This window comes from Canis lupus, chromosome 11 (assembly GCF_011100685.1).
Source record: "Canis lupus familiaris isolate Mischka breed German Shepherd chromosome 11, alternate assembly UU_Cfam_GSD_1.0, whole genome shotgun sequence".
In the NCBI taxonomy this organism is placed as follows: domain Eukaryota; kingdom Metazoa; phylum Chordata; class Mammalia; order Carnivora; family Canidae; genus Canis; species Canis lupus.
Genome location: NC_049232.1, coordinates 24178410 through 24194781, shown reverse-complemented (window position 1 = coordinate 24194781; position 16372 = coordinate 24178410). Strand labels below are relative to the sequence as shown.

The 16372-nt window shown below is 43.9% G+C and overlaps 1 protein-coding gene across 1 annotated transcript in view; it reads left to right on the top strand.

Annotated features, from left to right (window-relative positions):
* The window catches only part of TRPC7 (transient receptor potential cation channel subfamily C member 7), a 144052-nt gene that overhangs the window by 81139 nt on the left and 46541 nt on the right, over positions 1-16372 (top strand). Inside the window, exon 6 of the mRNA XM_038551660.1 lies at positions 8970-9134. Coding sequence (XP_038407588.1) covers positions 8970-9134 — 165 coding nt within the window. The remainder of the gene's footprint in view (positions 1-8969; positions 9135-16372) is intronic.

Genomic DNA, 16372 nt, shown 5'->3' with positions numbered 1-16372 from the left:
AAGAATCCTCAGCAGATCCCAAAGATAAGCCTCAAACCCTACTTTAGTCTCATGTTTCAATCCTCTCCTGCACAAAAAAACAAAACCCTTAGTTTTTATCACCTCTCCCTGTTTGCTTCTAGTAAAGATATAAAGACAGCTAAATGTTCATCAGACCCTGAGTAATATAGAATCTGTTATATTTAGAAATTATTCTGAAATGTTGAGTCAGAGAGAAAATCATAGAACAAATCTTAGCAGCTCCAGAAGGGCATGCAATTTATCACTCAACAGATGTTACTATTATGAGCACCTATTATGTGTAAAACATAAGGCTGCACACCCTTGGGGATACAAAGACAGTTGGTTCCTTCAAAGAGCTTAAAAACAGCACAAAAGATGTAAACACAATAGTACAGCTCTTCACTACTTGACCCTTAAGCCATGACTGCTAAGTGAGTGCCACAGAACAAGACCCAGAGGAGTCTAAGACATCTCAGGGGACTAAGCGACTTGGTAGGACTTGAAAGAGGAGAGAAAGTTGGGTCCCAAAGGCTGATTAGGAAGTGAATCATAGAGAAGCAAGATGAACACAGGCAGGTAGGCTACACAGACCATGTCTGGGAACAGTATGTAGAGCAACTTGGCTGGAAGGCCCAAGAGGATAATCTAAGAAGGTGTGCTAGACACTGCTTCCATTTTGCCTATGGTTTCAGGCTAGGGCATAACCCTAAGTGGGGAGGACAGAGTCATTGCCCAGGTATGGAGAGTGGCCTCTGTGAAAGAGCAGAAGCAGTCATCTGGAGCCAGCTAGAGGTTCACTGTGAGCCCACAGTGGGACTCTGGCTGTGTGAGTGAAGTCAGATTGGAAACCCAGTTACCTCGTCAGCACCCTCTGGGCTCAGTGCTGTGAGAGGAATCCTGGTGAGCACTGACATATATTTAGCATTCGCCTCCAGGACGGCTGGCTAAGGCCCTTTGCCATTGCACCTGCACTCAGGAAAAGGCTCACCCACAGCTCTGGGAGAAGTCCAGCACCATTTGTTTAGGTCTCTGCATTCCAGAGACTAAAGCACAGGCTGTTCATGAATAATTGTCTCCATCAGAAAATCATTCTGTGTCTGGTAAGAGACAAGCTGCTAAGTCACAGGTGCAGTGCTCAGAGTAACTCACCAATTTGTGGCATTTGTGTAATTCCAGTTGATCTATAAAATTGCAGGACTGTTTGAGGTGGGAAAGTGTTTGTGTTCTGCTGTCCCTAGAAAACAGGAACAGAGAGCAATGGAGCAAGCTATTCAACTGAACAGATAATATCAAATCTTCATAGGAGTGAAGAGCTGTCAGAAGTACACACCTCCTCCCACTGCACAGCAGACTTTCAGGATGGCTCAGTGAGTAGGGACCTGCCTGGCAGGACACTCAGTTGTACAAATAACTAAGACACGTGCCATGGCTGGCTAAGCTGGTGGGTACACAAGTGGAAGATGAGGCAGGGGAGCCTGGAATCGAATGAGAGACATCTGTACAGGCTTCCAAATAGATTCTCCCAGAAATGAGGGAGATGTCCAAAAGACATTCGAGTAGTCCGCAAAAGGAGACTTTTGCAGGTGATACTGCAAAAAGATAAGGAGAGGGAGGCAGCATGCTGAAGCAATGCATATGTAACAAAGAAGCAAAAATTCCCTTGGCCTGAGCTCCCATACTTGTCTCCCTCATACTTCCTGGGTACCCCCTCCAGATGATGGTAGGAATTTTTTCCTGATAAGATCTTTAAACTCCTAGCTTGACTGCCTTTGGTAATGAAGCAAGTTGTCGTTGTCATTGTTTTCCTGTCCCCTGGCACTTCCACAGTGAAAACAAATTCAACCAAGACATGAATTCAGGCATTTATCTGTTCATTATGCTTCCTGGAGAGCAAGAAAACTTTCAGCCATTCGCACCCACGTGCCTCTTCCAGATATGGTGGTGTAGCCAAAAGTGCTGGGAATCTGCCAGACATAGGGATAATAAATAAGGAAGGCCACTCTGGTACTGTAAATGGTTCCAGGTTTGCAGTCTGACCACAACTGCTAGTTATGTCATTTCCTCATTCAAATGGTACTGCTGGCATATCCACTCACTAACCACCACGCTGAAGGTCCACAGACACTATCCAGGAGTTTTCTCTCTGGTAGAGGATCATCCAGGCATAAAACTGATAAAAGGAGAGACTAAGAATTGGAGAAGAGGAAAGAAAGACAGATTCTCCCCTGAGTGGGCACCATTAGCTTTCAGGAGAGAGAGAGACAGAGAGAGAGAGAGCGCTGAACAACACCTGGACAGTGGTGATGAGAGGGAAAGCATGCTGGGGAGCAGAGACACTGGGAGCAGAGGCTCAGTGACAGTCAGGCTTGGGGCAGGCTCTGAGAAGAGTGCAGCCAGAGTTTGGCTAGAGCCTAAGGATGGGAGGCAAAAGAATAGCAGTCAAGTTGGAACAGCAGCTAAAAGTCAGACTCTCAACTCTGACTCTCCTTTCCTTTGCTCTTCTCTTCTCTGCTTCCTTTTTCTTCTTTTCATTCCCTTTCACTTGCTTCCTTTCTCCCCAGTTAAAATCTCCTCCATCTATGCCCTCATGGCTCCCCAACAGCATGAATAGAGTGGATACAGGACTAGCACAGAACTGCCACTGCTCTCGAGAAGTGAGTCAGAGAGCAACTGTCCCCGCACCCCCAGGAGGACACAGCCCACTGCCACAGAACTCGGGCTGGAAAACCACAGGCACATCTCTGTGGCACATCTGGAATCTGGAGGCTCAGAAATGCCCTTCCACTTGGCAGACAGAATGAGACAGGGGAACCACTTTCTGGCTGTGGGACTATGGGCATATGTCAGGTGACACAGCCTCAGCTCCCTCACCTGCAAGAGGGGGAGGATAGCACATCTTCATTTGTACGTGACAATGTACAGACATCCATTTTTTGGAGGGTTACTGTGAAGACGACAGCCAACAGAACTAAAATTCCTTCAGGTAGTAGGTCCTCAATAATGAATAGCAAAAACACTCAAGCTATGATTTCAAAACATTTTACTTTATCTAGTGCCCATGCTTAAGGCTCCTTGAAAGAGGTATAATTTATAGATTCCCCATCCAGAGCTCCAAGCCCCACACCTTTCTTTCCTCTCTCCCACCACTGTCCACGCAGAACTATTATGGCTTATTCTCTTGTGGTGGCCACTTGGGAGTGGCACAAATAGGTTCAATGAGCATAGCACCAATGTTGGTTCCATACCAGAATGTTCCACTGATTTAAAACTTCATGCAACAATGGCAATTTCTGCTTTTTTAGTGTAATTGAGCATACTAAATTCTTCAGGAATTTTTAACTCTAAAAACACCATGGCAACTCAGTCCTCTGCTGATGGCATAAACTCAGCAAGGTGAAAGACCAAGAAACCTATGTAGACATCACTGTGTGGGGTGGGAGGGGAGCAGAAGTGATAGTGAGAATGGCAGCAGCAGTAATACCATTGCCCACCATTAATATTAATGTTCGGAGCACCCAATACACATTTTCCTCAATCACAAAACTAGCAGCCGTGAAGTGGCTTGCCCAGGGTCACAGAGCTAGGAAATGGCAGATCTGGGATTTGAACTTGCACAGGCCAGCCTCAGAGACTGTGAGTGCAACCACTCTGTGAACTACTGGTACAGAGAAGAATAATTTGAAGGTCATCAATGGAGACAAAGCAACCAGCTGCACCAAGGATGTGGAGTTCTCAGTATCAGGTCTCTCAAGGGAGAAAGCACACCAAGTGCACCCACTGGTGGGACGATCATTCAGTGTTACCAGTTCACCCACTGGGAGGACCTACTCCAGAACTGGCAGGAGGTGTTACCCCAAGGTCCCATTCCACTTCACAGTCACAGGCCCGAGAGCTCCAGGTGGACAAGAACTGCAAGCTCTTTCTGTATTTCCAGTGCTGGGCACAGTGCCTGGTAAGAGGGAGTACTGAGGAAAATTCTATGAAGTGAATGAACGAACAAATGAATGACCCACCAACAAACTAAACTAGTAAGTGACTAATACTTCCATTTCTTTTCCTTCCTCCTCAACCTCCAAGACTTGAGAGCTTTCCCAAGACAGAATGGGAAGCAAAAACATTAGCGCCACTGAACCCAATTCCACGAGATGCTCCAAAAATGAAATGGCACCACAGAATTATTCTAATTCCGAATGATGGTCCACACTAAGAAAAGCCACTTGATGACCATAGTTTGAGACAGGGTCTGTCTCCCTTTGCCTATGCAGACAGATTCCAGGGAAAATACATTTCTATAAGCAAATCCTGGGGATGAGCTAAGTAGAAAACCTTGACCACAGTCATATCAGACACCGCTGGGCCCTTCAGTGGTTTATCTGTATAAAAGAAAGTCATTTTATCTATAAGCACTGGATTTTACAAATTTTGCTCCAGCTAAGTCATTCTTCAGCTGATCAAATCTTGCATTGCCACATCTCATCATTCTATAAATGAGACTCAGTGTGCGAGAGAAAAACTTGTACTTAAAGGCCTGGAAATCACAGTCTTGAAGCCACTGAGCTCAAATGAGTCCTCTTCTCCTCCCTGTGAAAAATGCAAAATGCAGGACTCAGGGGAGGGACACTGAGGAGGAGAAGTGCTTTTGGCAGGTTCAAGACCATGCACTGCTCCTCAACGGTGGAGTGCCCCACCAGCTGTAGGGGGTATCAGGGTGCAGAAGACCCTTGATAGGGACTCCTCCCACACAACAGAAGCCAGCCCGCTGTGAGCTAACGGCATGGATAAATCAAGCTGTGCCTTCAGTGGAGGGTGGAGCAGAAGGGACTGGATAGAGGGAGTGACCTAACCCATGTGGTTAGATTACATGGTTGAGACACCAACACTTTAAGAATCTGTCTACCCCAATAAGGTGGACACAAGAATAAAGACTGGAGGGTAAGGTAGAGCTGCAGAGAGAAGAGGGAGGAAGAGAGAAACAGAGGGAGAGAGACAGAGTAAAGGGGAAGGAAAGCAGCGTTATGGGCTTATTTCTGTTTATTACATACTAATATAGTGCTTCCGATTAGCCAGGTACTATTCTAAGCACTTTACAAATTCTAATCCTCATGATTAGTTTCATCTATAGAAGAGGAAAGCTCAGCACAGAGTCAGTGACATGAGAGCATATGGCCAGTAAGTGGCAGGGCCAGGACTTGAACCCAAGAAGCCACAAACCAGCCCATGCCCTTATTCACTGCACACCAGGAAAGTCTCAGGCCTTTTGATGAGAGTGTCTAGCCTGAGAGCTTTAGCATCTTGTGAGATAGCCTTAAAAACAGTAAGTTAAGAAATGTTTGTATCTCTTCAACAACTATGTATTCTTAAAACATCAGTTGTTTCCTTGTGAATGAATATAAAGTGGGCAAACAGTGAAGGGGATGGTTCTCCTTTGGGCTATAAAAGGAAAACAGCAGCCCACATATCAAATAAGAGTAGAGTAACAGCCAAGATTGAGCTAATATGTCCAAGAGTTCCCATATGGCAGCATTGTATTCTTACTATGTCACCAGGGGCTAGGAGAAACAAGATGCTTCGATATTAACAGAAAAGTAGCTCTGGGTATAGCTGTTGTTATATTAACCAGAAAGGCTGGTCAAATGAGCCATGATGATTAACTGGCGTGAGATGGTCTCAAAAACCAGCAGCCACATGATTCCTGGTCCCTCTGGACTCTCAGGTCCTGTTTTCCAGCCAGTCTCCTTGCCCACTGTAGGGGATGCTGGCTCAGAGCTCCCACTTACCTATGCAATTTTACTTCTCTCAGCTTCCCCCTCCTGCCCCGGTTCTCTGCACAGTCCATCATGTGGCTGGATTTCTTCTCTCTGCACATGTCCAATCATGGATATGGCTGGATGTCTTTTCTCTGAAAAGACTGCTCAGCTCCATTTAAGCCCACCTTAATGGATTCTCAGCTCCAGACCATCAGGAACTCCCTGCTATGAAAAGTGGAATGGGAAAACTGAGGTGTTCTTGTCAGTTCCTCTGAAGAACTTCCATAAAAGTGAACCACGCCCTCAGTCCAGAATTGTCTGGGGTGAGAATGGCCTGGGCAAAACCCTTGGGGTCACCCATCCTTTTGTGAGCTAAATGCCAAAGCAAGCAAACCCAAGACAATACTGATTTTCTGCGTTCCCATTCCATTCTAGCTGCAGACTTTTCCTCGTACCCATTCATTTCTCACCCTACTTCTGAAAATCCTTCCCCCATCGACCTCCCCACCCCCACCTCCCTGCAAGAATTCTTCCTGTCCTTGTTCCCTAGCTGAGTGTCCTTTTGGTTGGACTGTTGTGAACTGATGGCATGCCTCATGTTACTCTTCTCTTCCTGGGATCACAGATGATCTTTCTCTGTGCTTCAAAGGCACAGTGGAAAAATTCCTTTGCTACACACTGAATTTCAAAAGCCTACCACAAGTACAGAAAAGCATCCATAGAAAGGTAAACAATCTGGGCTTCAGTTATCAGCTGCTGTCAGCTTTCTGGGAGGAATATACTATAAAGTCTATCCACAAATAAATATTATAATTGGAGCAAGTTTGCTTTATTATAGGGGAAGAAATGCAGCTATAAAACTTAGCACGTGTCTCATCAGAAGAAGTCTCAAGACAGCCCCCTTGTTTTAGTTGTGATCACTGTTTTCTCTGAGGCAGGCAAGGAGGAGTGGGAATGGTCCCCACTGTGTTTGATCTCAGCATTTCTTCCCCTCCAGTTCTGCTGCTCAATCTTTTGTGCTGACTTAGCTGCAGGAGGCAGTAGAAAAAGCATGGATACAGAGAGATCAATGGAGGGGTCAGCACCAGAGTCCTTTCAGAGCAGCTGCAGTGCAGGGAGCCACAGGGTGAGCTAAGGTCTTCTGCTATTTCATAAGCTTATGTCCCACCTTCTAATCTGACTATGGGTTTCTCCAGAGCAGATCCATTTCAGCACCTAGAGAAGGCTGGCTGTTGAAAACAAAACAGGCACTGAGGGGGGAACTTGATGGGATGAGCACTGGGTGTTATGCTATATGTTGGCAAATTGAACTGTAATAAAAAAAAAATACCAAAAAAAAAAAAAAAAAAAAAAACGGACTGCCACCAATGCGCACCTACTATCCCTCTGTGGGATCTCACTCTCAGAAAGCTGACAATTACTAAAATACCTATGTAATTTTCTATTGCTTGCTCCACTTTGCTGTGAGCCAGACAGGGCATAGGAAAGCCTATCACCTGCTGGCCTAGGGATTCCTACCCTAGGATGAGGAGAATCCACAGCTCTTATCCTTATAGGGAAAGACCACAATGGTTTGGATCCAATAATGCTACCAAACAAGTTACATTTTCACCAACATTTGGATCATAGTATTATCGGGGGCTGCTGCATGGTCAAATAAACCTTAGGTAGTGTCTTCACACATCACTTGGCTGCTGCCTTGAGTTCCCAGAAACTGGAAACAAGAACATGCTGCCATTTGCATTGAGAATGTTTAAAAAGAGTTGTATTTATATTACTCTTATAATGAAAAGGAAATGTTTTTACATTTCCTCATAATCACTGCACATGTCTCCTTAATACCCAATGAGGCAAATAAGATGAAAATTGGCATATTATGCTCGAGAGTAATCAGATGAAAAGTCAGACCCTTTGAAGAATGCCCAGTGTGTCTGTTCCAGTCCATGGATGTGTAGCTATCCTGAGTAGGGCCAAAGTGCAGGGCAACCAAAAGCATTCAGCAGCTTCCTTTTGTCACAGGGGGGAAATAAACTAATATGCAAAATTTTCTTACTTATAAACTTCCTTCCCATAAATTTTACTTAAATATTGCCTATTAACCATTTCCACTGACCAGGACTCAAAATCAACAATCAAAACAAATAGCCAAATGGCAACAAATATTTGCAGAAAAAGGCTGTTTGTTTGCAGCAGTTCAATTCAACTTATTGGATGGAATAGAACGAGGAGACTCTCTATGTGAATAAAAGGATGTCTCCTGTACCATGTAGACCCCAAGAGAGGGTATATATTATCTGAGCCTCTTACTACACATCTTCATTCTTCTTTCTTTTGAACTGGTTCATTTTAACTCTGTAGAAGATGGTTGCCCACATCTCCCAAGATTACTTGTTAACTCCTGGTAAATAAAAAACTGCCTCTCTCCATCAGTCTCAAATACTCAGGTGAGAAAACCTGGTAGGCCAGTAAGTCAGGGTTCCACACCTAGTCTAATAAGTTATATCCAGAGTGGTGAGGTCACACAATACCAAACGGCATAAGAAGTCTGTCTTGTAACCTGGGCATTAGGGCAGGGCCATTCCAAGAGAGGGAGGTGGCTGTGGGAAGCTACTGCCTGAGGGACACCATGTGTCAGTGCTCTGGCAGGCCACAAAAAGTTCTATGCATCCAAGCAAACACCACTAAAACCCAGTGGGGAAATATTCAGTTTGAACATGTCCTCTAGAAACACTGTAAGCACTTTTCTTAGCCAGTAAAGGAAAAGAGGTGGGAGCACTTCTACAAACTTATTTAATCCTACAGAACAACAGGCTGTTTTGCAAATGAGATACTAAAGCTCACAGTAGTTAGGTAAACTGCCCTAGGTCACCTGGTCAGAAAACAGAGGAGCAAATTTCAAACCCAGGTGGGACTCCAAAACCCCATTTATTCTCCGTTCATTATTCATGCTGCCTCCCAAATGAATTCCACCCAAGATAAGTGCCCAGCACCAATGAAGCCAGTCCCGTGAGGTCTCTGGCCGCAGTGGCACTACAGCCAGCAGCCTCACGCTGGAAGGGCCTAGCAGGGAGCTGCCCATTGCTCTGTCCTAACACCCCAGGCACATCCCAAGTAGACCCTCTCAACCCCCAGCTACTCGTAGGTGGTATACTGTTTCAAGTGCTACCGATGCCATTTTCCTGTTTGCGTTTTGTTTTTGTTTTTGTTTTGTTTTTACAGTTCGTTGCTCATCCTAACTGTCAGCAGCAATTGCTTACCATGTGGTATGAAAATCTCTCAGGCTTACGTCAACAGTCTATCGCTGTGAAATTCCTGGCTGTGTTTGGAGTCTCCCTAGGCCTCCCTTTTCTCGCCATAGCCTATTGGATTGCTCCGTGCAGCAAGGTACAGACCTGCTTAAGGCGCATGTCGTTTGCAGTGATTTCTTCTCTCCTTCGCATGACCTAAAGGCCATTCACTCAAAACAACAGCTGAGCATTTCCCCCGTGTTGAAAGAAGAGAGCCTTGAGATATTTAGCAAAAGTAGAAGACCACACAGACCTGCTTTTTTTTTTCCATCACTTTTCTAAAGAGAAAGGAGTGATAATATGGGAAATGTCAAATATATGAGGCATAATCTGATCAATATCAGAAGAGAGAGAGGAGAGACAGGCACTGTCATGCCTCTAATTATGCCATGTCCTCTACATTCACAGTAATAATTATAGCAATGGTCCGTGCTCGCTTCGGCAGCACATATACTATAGCAATGGTCCTAGGAATAGGCAACATTTACTGAGTACTTTCTTTTGGCTAAGCCCTTTTCATGGAAGATCTCATTTCACTCCCTCAATTACATTGGGATGCATATTCTTTATGAAGTAGGTTCAGAAAAGAGAGATAATAGGCTGCGAGTAAAAATGCAGCTCCTGCTGGGCACTGCAGATCCATCTTCATGATATCCCAGTTTCCCTGGCTTCCTTGATTAGGCTCTGGCTCACACAGGCAGCTAATTGGGTCACAAGAAGGAAAAGACAAAGGAAATAGGAGAGCTGAAAAGGTGCAGAGCTGGGTTCTCTTCTCACAGGGAAGCAAGGGACTGGAACTTCCCCCACTTCCCTCCCCACCATGCCTAAAGCCCAGCCATCTGATCTAGAGCCACAGAAAACCACAGCACTCACTCCAGCTTCAGGCAAGAGTTAGCAACCAGAGGACTAAATCATGGAGAAATGATTCCACAGGGAATCAGACCAGCTAATGTGATTAACAAAAAATGGAACCTTTTGTCAATTCTAATTAGAGGGAACTCAGGCCAGGATGATGGGCTCAAGACTTCACCACTGCTGCCAAGGCCACCTCATCAGGCAGGCAATGCACTCACTGCCTTAGAGTATGATGGGTAACAGAGTGAGGTTAGGATTCAGACTCCTTCTTCTGTAAAATGGTACTACAAAGTCCTCAAATTGAACATTTGTGGCATTCAACCTTACATTCACTGAGAATTTTCTTTGTCTACCACGCCACAGATTTCTAAATCAGAATTCCCCAAAGTTACATACAAAAATAAAGGCAAGATTTCCCTTCTTTCATTATGAGCTAAAAAAAAGGACAGTGAGCAAAAAACACCTAGCCAGATTTAAAGCTGGGTTAGAGTAGGTCATTGGTTCCAGGCACATGTTTTCACATGGAATTATCTAGTCTGTCCTACAGGTTAGATCCTTGCCTTTATCCAGAGCCTAGATGGACAAGGTTGCTCACCTCCATATTCTTGGAGCCCCAAACTAATTTCAGGACATTAAGTCATTAAAATAACAGCCACCTGGATTGGTAGAGAAAGCACTGATAATCGTCACTTTTGCTAAGTGTGACATATGTGACAGCTACTAGAAAACTGGGATGGTACTAGCAAACTGATTTGCCTCTGCCTGCCTGGTGGCCTGGAGAAATACTGAGAAAGAAATGATACTCCAGTTGCTGACTCAATTTTTTAGATTTTCAGTAGGTCTGAGAAGGATCATCTTGGCCAGTATCAATCAGGCAGATGTGATCCAAAAAAAAAAAAAAAAAGTACACATGGGAGAAATTTCTGGACTTTCCTGGGGTCCAGTAAATCCAGGAGACTGATGCCATCATGAAACAGAGGGTTCATGCCAAAAGCAGTCTTCTAGAACATTCTGGAAGAAAATATGGTAGGAAAATTTAGCCCACCAGTAAGGCTTCCTCTCCTCTGCTCAGATACCTGTCTTGATTGACATTTTGTCAATCATGGAGCTTCCAGTAAGACTAAGAAAAATATCAAAGATAAATATGAGCGGGCCATTACACTGCTTGTGCCTTCTGGGCACTTTCTGGGCTGCAAGTCTAAGTTCAACACACTGGAGGGTGTGTCCATGTCGGAGTGACAAGTTTTAGTCTGTGGCATGACATCACTCTTTGTGGCACTGCTTATTCTAAGGTTCCCTCATTAAAGAGGGAAATTAGTTGACAAAGTTGCTCTAAGGCAGCCAAAGGGCAGATAAAACAGTCAAGATATCTTTAGTCTTTCCTTTCACCACGACAAAAGTAATCTTTTCAAGTTTGGCAAAGATACTATATTACTGGGGATTACAGAGGTATTACTTATTCCATGTGAAGAAACCAGCCCTCTCCAAAGGATCCTGATGTCCAAAATACAATGTCCTCCCAAGGAAAGTGGCACAGTGGAGAAATATGTTAATGTGCTAGTATCCCTCCTCCCGAAGGGTCACTTCCTTTATACCTAATAAATCTATGAAAAAGCCAGTGTCATCCCAGCAACTTCATATTCTAACCACATTAGGACACCTGCCTCAAAAAATTAGAACTTGATATTCTTTCATAAATGTATTCATAAAAATGTCACTGCTAAATCCCATCAACCAGCTAATGTCTAACAAACTGTTGAAGTTTCTGTTTCCAACTTAATGGTCCATTTACTTAATAGTTGCTGTCTTAATTTAGGGACCACTAGGGACACCAAAATTACTTGATTGGCCTGCCAAAATGATCTCATCATTTCTTTCCCTTTGAATCCTCATGGCTATCAATTCGACTTTTAAGTTTTTGAGGGTCCCTAAGAAAGACAGCTAAATAAGAAGATTATAAGGTCAAGGGTGTCAACACAAGTTCAGCTTACTAATATAGTGGCTGGAGAGGGTAATCAAGTCACAGATGTGTACATAAGGTGATAACAGCAGGTGTGGATCATGTGACAGGACTGCCAAGGTCAATAAAGAGAACAGTGATATTTTTCTGTGATTTCTCATCTTAATCACCAACATGGCTGAAGTCATGCAGCCCACTGGGAGGCTGGTGAGTTCTCACCTCATGGCTGCTCTCAGGTAGGTCTTTGCCTACAGAGCACTTCATCCTCTCAAGGAGTTCTTGATGCCAAATGCCCCTCATGGCTAAATAGCCTGTTTTTGCATCCTTTGTTATTTCATTCTGATTCATAATTTAGGTTGCTTGCCTGTTAAAATCTGAAAGCTGTAAGAGTTAAGAGTCATTCTCAAGGGCCTCCACAGGGTCTCTATGGCAGGTGGATTGAAGAGTAAGTCAGCAATCTGGAAGTGTTAAGGAACAATACAAGTTCTAATTGTAAAGGTATGAGAGATGAAAATGATTTCCTCCATGCCTGTTAACCTTGATGGTTCAATTATCCTTATAACTCAGTCCCAGGACTCAGGCAGTAAGAGCTGTAAAGGACTTCAGCCTCCTACCTATTATCTTTGCAAGGTACAAGCCATCCATTCATACACTGCCACATAACTCTCCACTGAAGAACACCAAAGTGTTAGCTGTCATGCCCCAACCCCTCAGCTGGGTGCCAAAAAAAAAAACACCTAGTGAGGAAGTGGAGTAACTCTGCAGCTTTGGAAGATCCCTGCTTTCCCTTGTCAAAGGTGAAGCAATTTGAAACAAGGGTCTTCACACCACGTGGTCCAGAGCCAACCAACCAGGAGAGGATGATGCCTCCAAAGGCCTCTGTGTCCCCCTACCTGCCTCTACCCGAGAGCACTAGATTAAAGAAAATCATGCTGTAATTTTTGAAGCATTGCCATGGAGGGAAAAATCTGTGCCCAGAAATAGAGCATATTTTGTTCTTACATTACAGAAGTGTCTACTCCTGTGCTCGCTTCAGCAGCACATATACAAAAGTATCCACCCTCAAATCCAAAAGGAGAGTCCATTGCCTGTCCCCATGCTAGGACAGGAGTTCAGAGTACCAGAAGGCTGATGACTTCCATACTTAGGCCTGTCTGAGCCTGGCAACATTCTCTCCCCAGCTCTCTATTCAATTTCCTAGCACAGGGTATAGCCCTGCATCTCTCTCCACTAACAAATCAGCTAGTGATCTGAAAGGAAGGACCAACTCTTCCAGTTTATTTATTCTATCCAGTGCCCAAGATTATGGTGCACATAGACGGTACCCCCAAAGGGCTCATGGCATAAATGCTTTAGGACTCTGTGTAGCTCCCACTTCATTAAGTGAAGCTTTATAAGCTTTATAAGAGCCAGTTGAATTAAGTTTGCCCTTAGGAGAATCGCCTGAGGCTCTCCAGTGCCACACAATAAGTGCTTCCTATGTGCCAGGAGCTGCTCTGCTTTGTACATATTATTCATTTCTTTTATCAACCCTACATGATAAGTTATATATTTTATCCCTACTTTACAGAGGAAGAAACTAAGACACAAAAGGATTAAGTAAATGCCGAAAACTACGGAGTTGTAATTTAAACCTAAGATCTCTGGCTTAAAACACCTGACCTTAACCATTGCACACCCACATACACATACACATACACACATGCACACACACACACACACACAACCTGCCCTCTACCCTTTCCAGTACATCAGCCACATTACAACCTTCAGTGCTGAAGGTAAACATCTCAACCACTGACTACTTCACTTTGCAATGGACTAGATTCATAAAGTCAGAGGTAGCAGGACATTTCTAGAAGAGAGGAGTCAAAACCATGATATGACAGACTATATTCTTTCTTTTTCCTTCCTGAGAAACCCCTACCTTCAAGAGTCCACTATCACTCAGCACCTCTTCAGCCCATAGGACAAAGGGTGGATTCACATGGTCATGTAAGAATGCCCAGATTAGAAACACCCAATGAACATCCTCCTGTCCCACCCCACCCCCAAAAAGGAAGTTTTCTGAGCCCTAGGTTAGACATTTTGAATAAGAATTTTACAGGTAGCATACAGAGAAATTTTCCCCTAAGTTAACCAGGATCTCTAACCACTCTGGCCTTGAAGATGTGTGTGTTTCTTTTTGGAGCACTTGATCCAAAGTTTGCATCCATTCAGCTTTCCAACTTATACACACCAAGCCCTTCCTTGAGGTCACTGGCACCTGGAAGCGAGTGAAGGTGGCATTTAGTGACACAATACTGGGTAGAGATGGTAGAAACATTCTCTAGGTGGAGACCTACTTTGCAGGCATGTGGCTACCAGGTCCCCATTGAGATGCTTACACTTGTGGTTATGGCTAAGAGCCCAGTGGCATGGGACACAGAGCTGTGCTAACTAGTAAAAGTCCACCTCTGATCGCTCACCAATACCATTTGTTTGCAGCTAATTTAAGAGCATTACTCAGGGGATCCCTGGGTGGCGCAGCGGTTTGGCACCTGCCTTTGGCCCAGGGCGCAATCCTGGAGACCCAGGATCGAGTCCCACGTCGGGCTCCCGGTGCATGGAGCCTGCTTCTCCCTCTGCCTGTGTCTCTGCCTCTCTCTCTCTTTCTGTGTGTGACTATCATAAATAAATTAAAAAAAAAAAAAGCATTACTCAGTTGTTCTCATACTCATATATTTCCCAGAGATGAAGAAGAGTACCCAGGAGGTCTGGGGTGAGCCAGGCATTGAGATACAATAAGCATGCATTTCCTGCTATCAGTTTTCTGCTCATAAGATCCAAGTAAAGACAGAACTGCTTTGGCCCGCTCCTTAGACTCACCAATTTTGCCCTGGTGAGCAAACAGCAGAGCAAGCCAAGGCCTATATCTCCCAAAGCTCTACAGTCTTTTTCCATAACACTATTCCTTGATCCAGCTTTCATGATTCCCCAGAAAAGAGGTGCTGGCATACATTGGCTGACTTTTCTCCCTTCTTTTAGTTCACCAGGTGACCTTAAGAAAGGAGGAAGTTTTCTCCAGGTGTAATTTGTTTCAAAAATTATCTTTGTGAGACAAATAGGAAATGTCACACACAAAAGAGAAAAAGAACAAAAGCTACTGAAATGATTTGATCTCATCTGACCTTAATCAAAGTTTGACCAATTAAAAAGAAGTCTACAAGCCCAGAAGAAAAAGAGGAAAGGAACATTAATACCTAACCTCACTTTCCTCTCTATGGCCCAGATCAAGTGGGAAATGAACCCAAGGTAATCTTCCAAAGGCCCACAGGGCCTTAATAGGGTTTTTTTCTTATGTTTGCAGAGGATAACAGCAATTTTTTATAGACTCATCTTCTGTTAGACAATAACAACTTGAAGGCGGTAACAGAGAGAACATTAAATGCCTCAAACCATGTCTTCTGGGGAATCCCAAGGCCACCTCAGGTTCAGCTATGTGCAGCTTCCTGCATCAGGTGCCCTTCATTGTATCCTCATCCAGGTCATCACCACAAGATGCTACATAGAGCCCACTGATAAAGGATAGGAAACCTGGCCATCAATCCCTTAATATTTGGGTCTATCTCCATGGTCCCCAGCTTTTTCTGACACTTCTGGGACCGTGCTGTGATACACAAGATCTGACATCTCTTTCCCTCTGCTCAGCTTTCCCCACTCCTCACCCCATGGTCAGCTTCCATCTTCCCTCCCCTCTCACCACTACCCCAACTAGGACACAGTGACAAGAAACAAAGCAGTGACTATTTAAGTCTCCTGGGTACACCAGCATCCTGGTTGGGAAATGGAGCTTCAAGATTCGAACAGAGTCAACTAAAATGCTGAAAAATTCAAACTAGCTATTCGAGATATAAATCAACACAAGCCACAGTTTAATTCACTTTTCTTAATGAATTTACATGAGATGCTTTATTTGTCCTTACATTTAACCTGTGCATTCTGAATTTAATGAATCTACCTACAGCCAAAATTAATCTATTGTCTGATTTTGTTAATAATGAAATTAAACATTACAAAGAAGCACAATTTATAAACTGTCTGTAGGCTCCATGGTTTTCAGGTAACTAGAATTTCAGGTTTTCAAGCACTAGATAGATTAGTGCCATATGACATCTGACAATGCAAATGAACCAAGTTTTTTCCAGCATAGTAGGGATTCCCAATGTCTAGGCTTGAGATCCTGGGTTTAAAAAAAAAAAAAAAATTAAACAACCATTTTTAAAATTTCAATAGATAGGTTCTATGGCACTAGAATCATAATAAATCATGTTACACTAATAACCACAACAATTAGAGTGGATGATTACCATGCTGAAGCATATTAAAAGAACATTACCAAGCCATCTGACTTATAAATGTTACACTGAACATAGTCATAATTAGGGAATTTTTACCTGCAAAAACCCCTGTAACTGGTCTTCTACGGAACCAACAGTCCATCTCGTGGGTGATATTTCACTCTAGGACTACTGAATGAG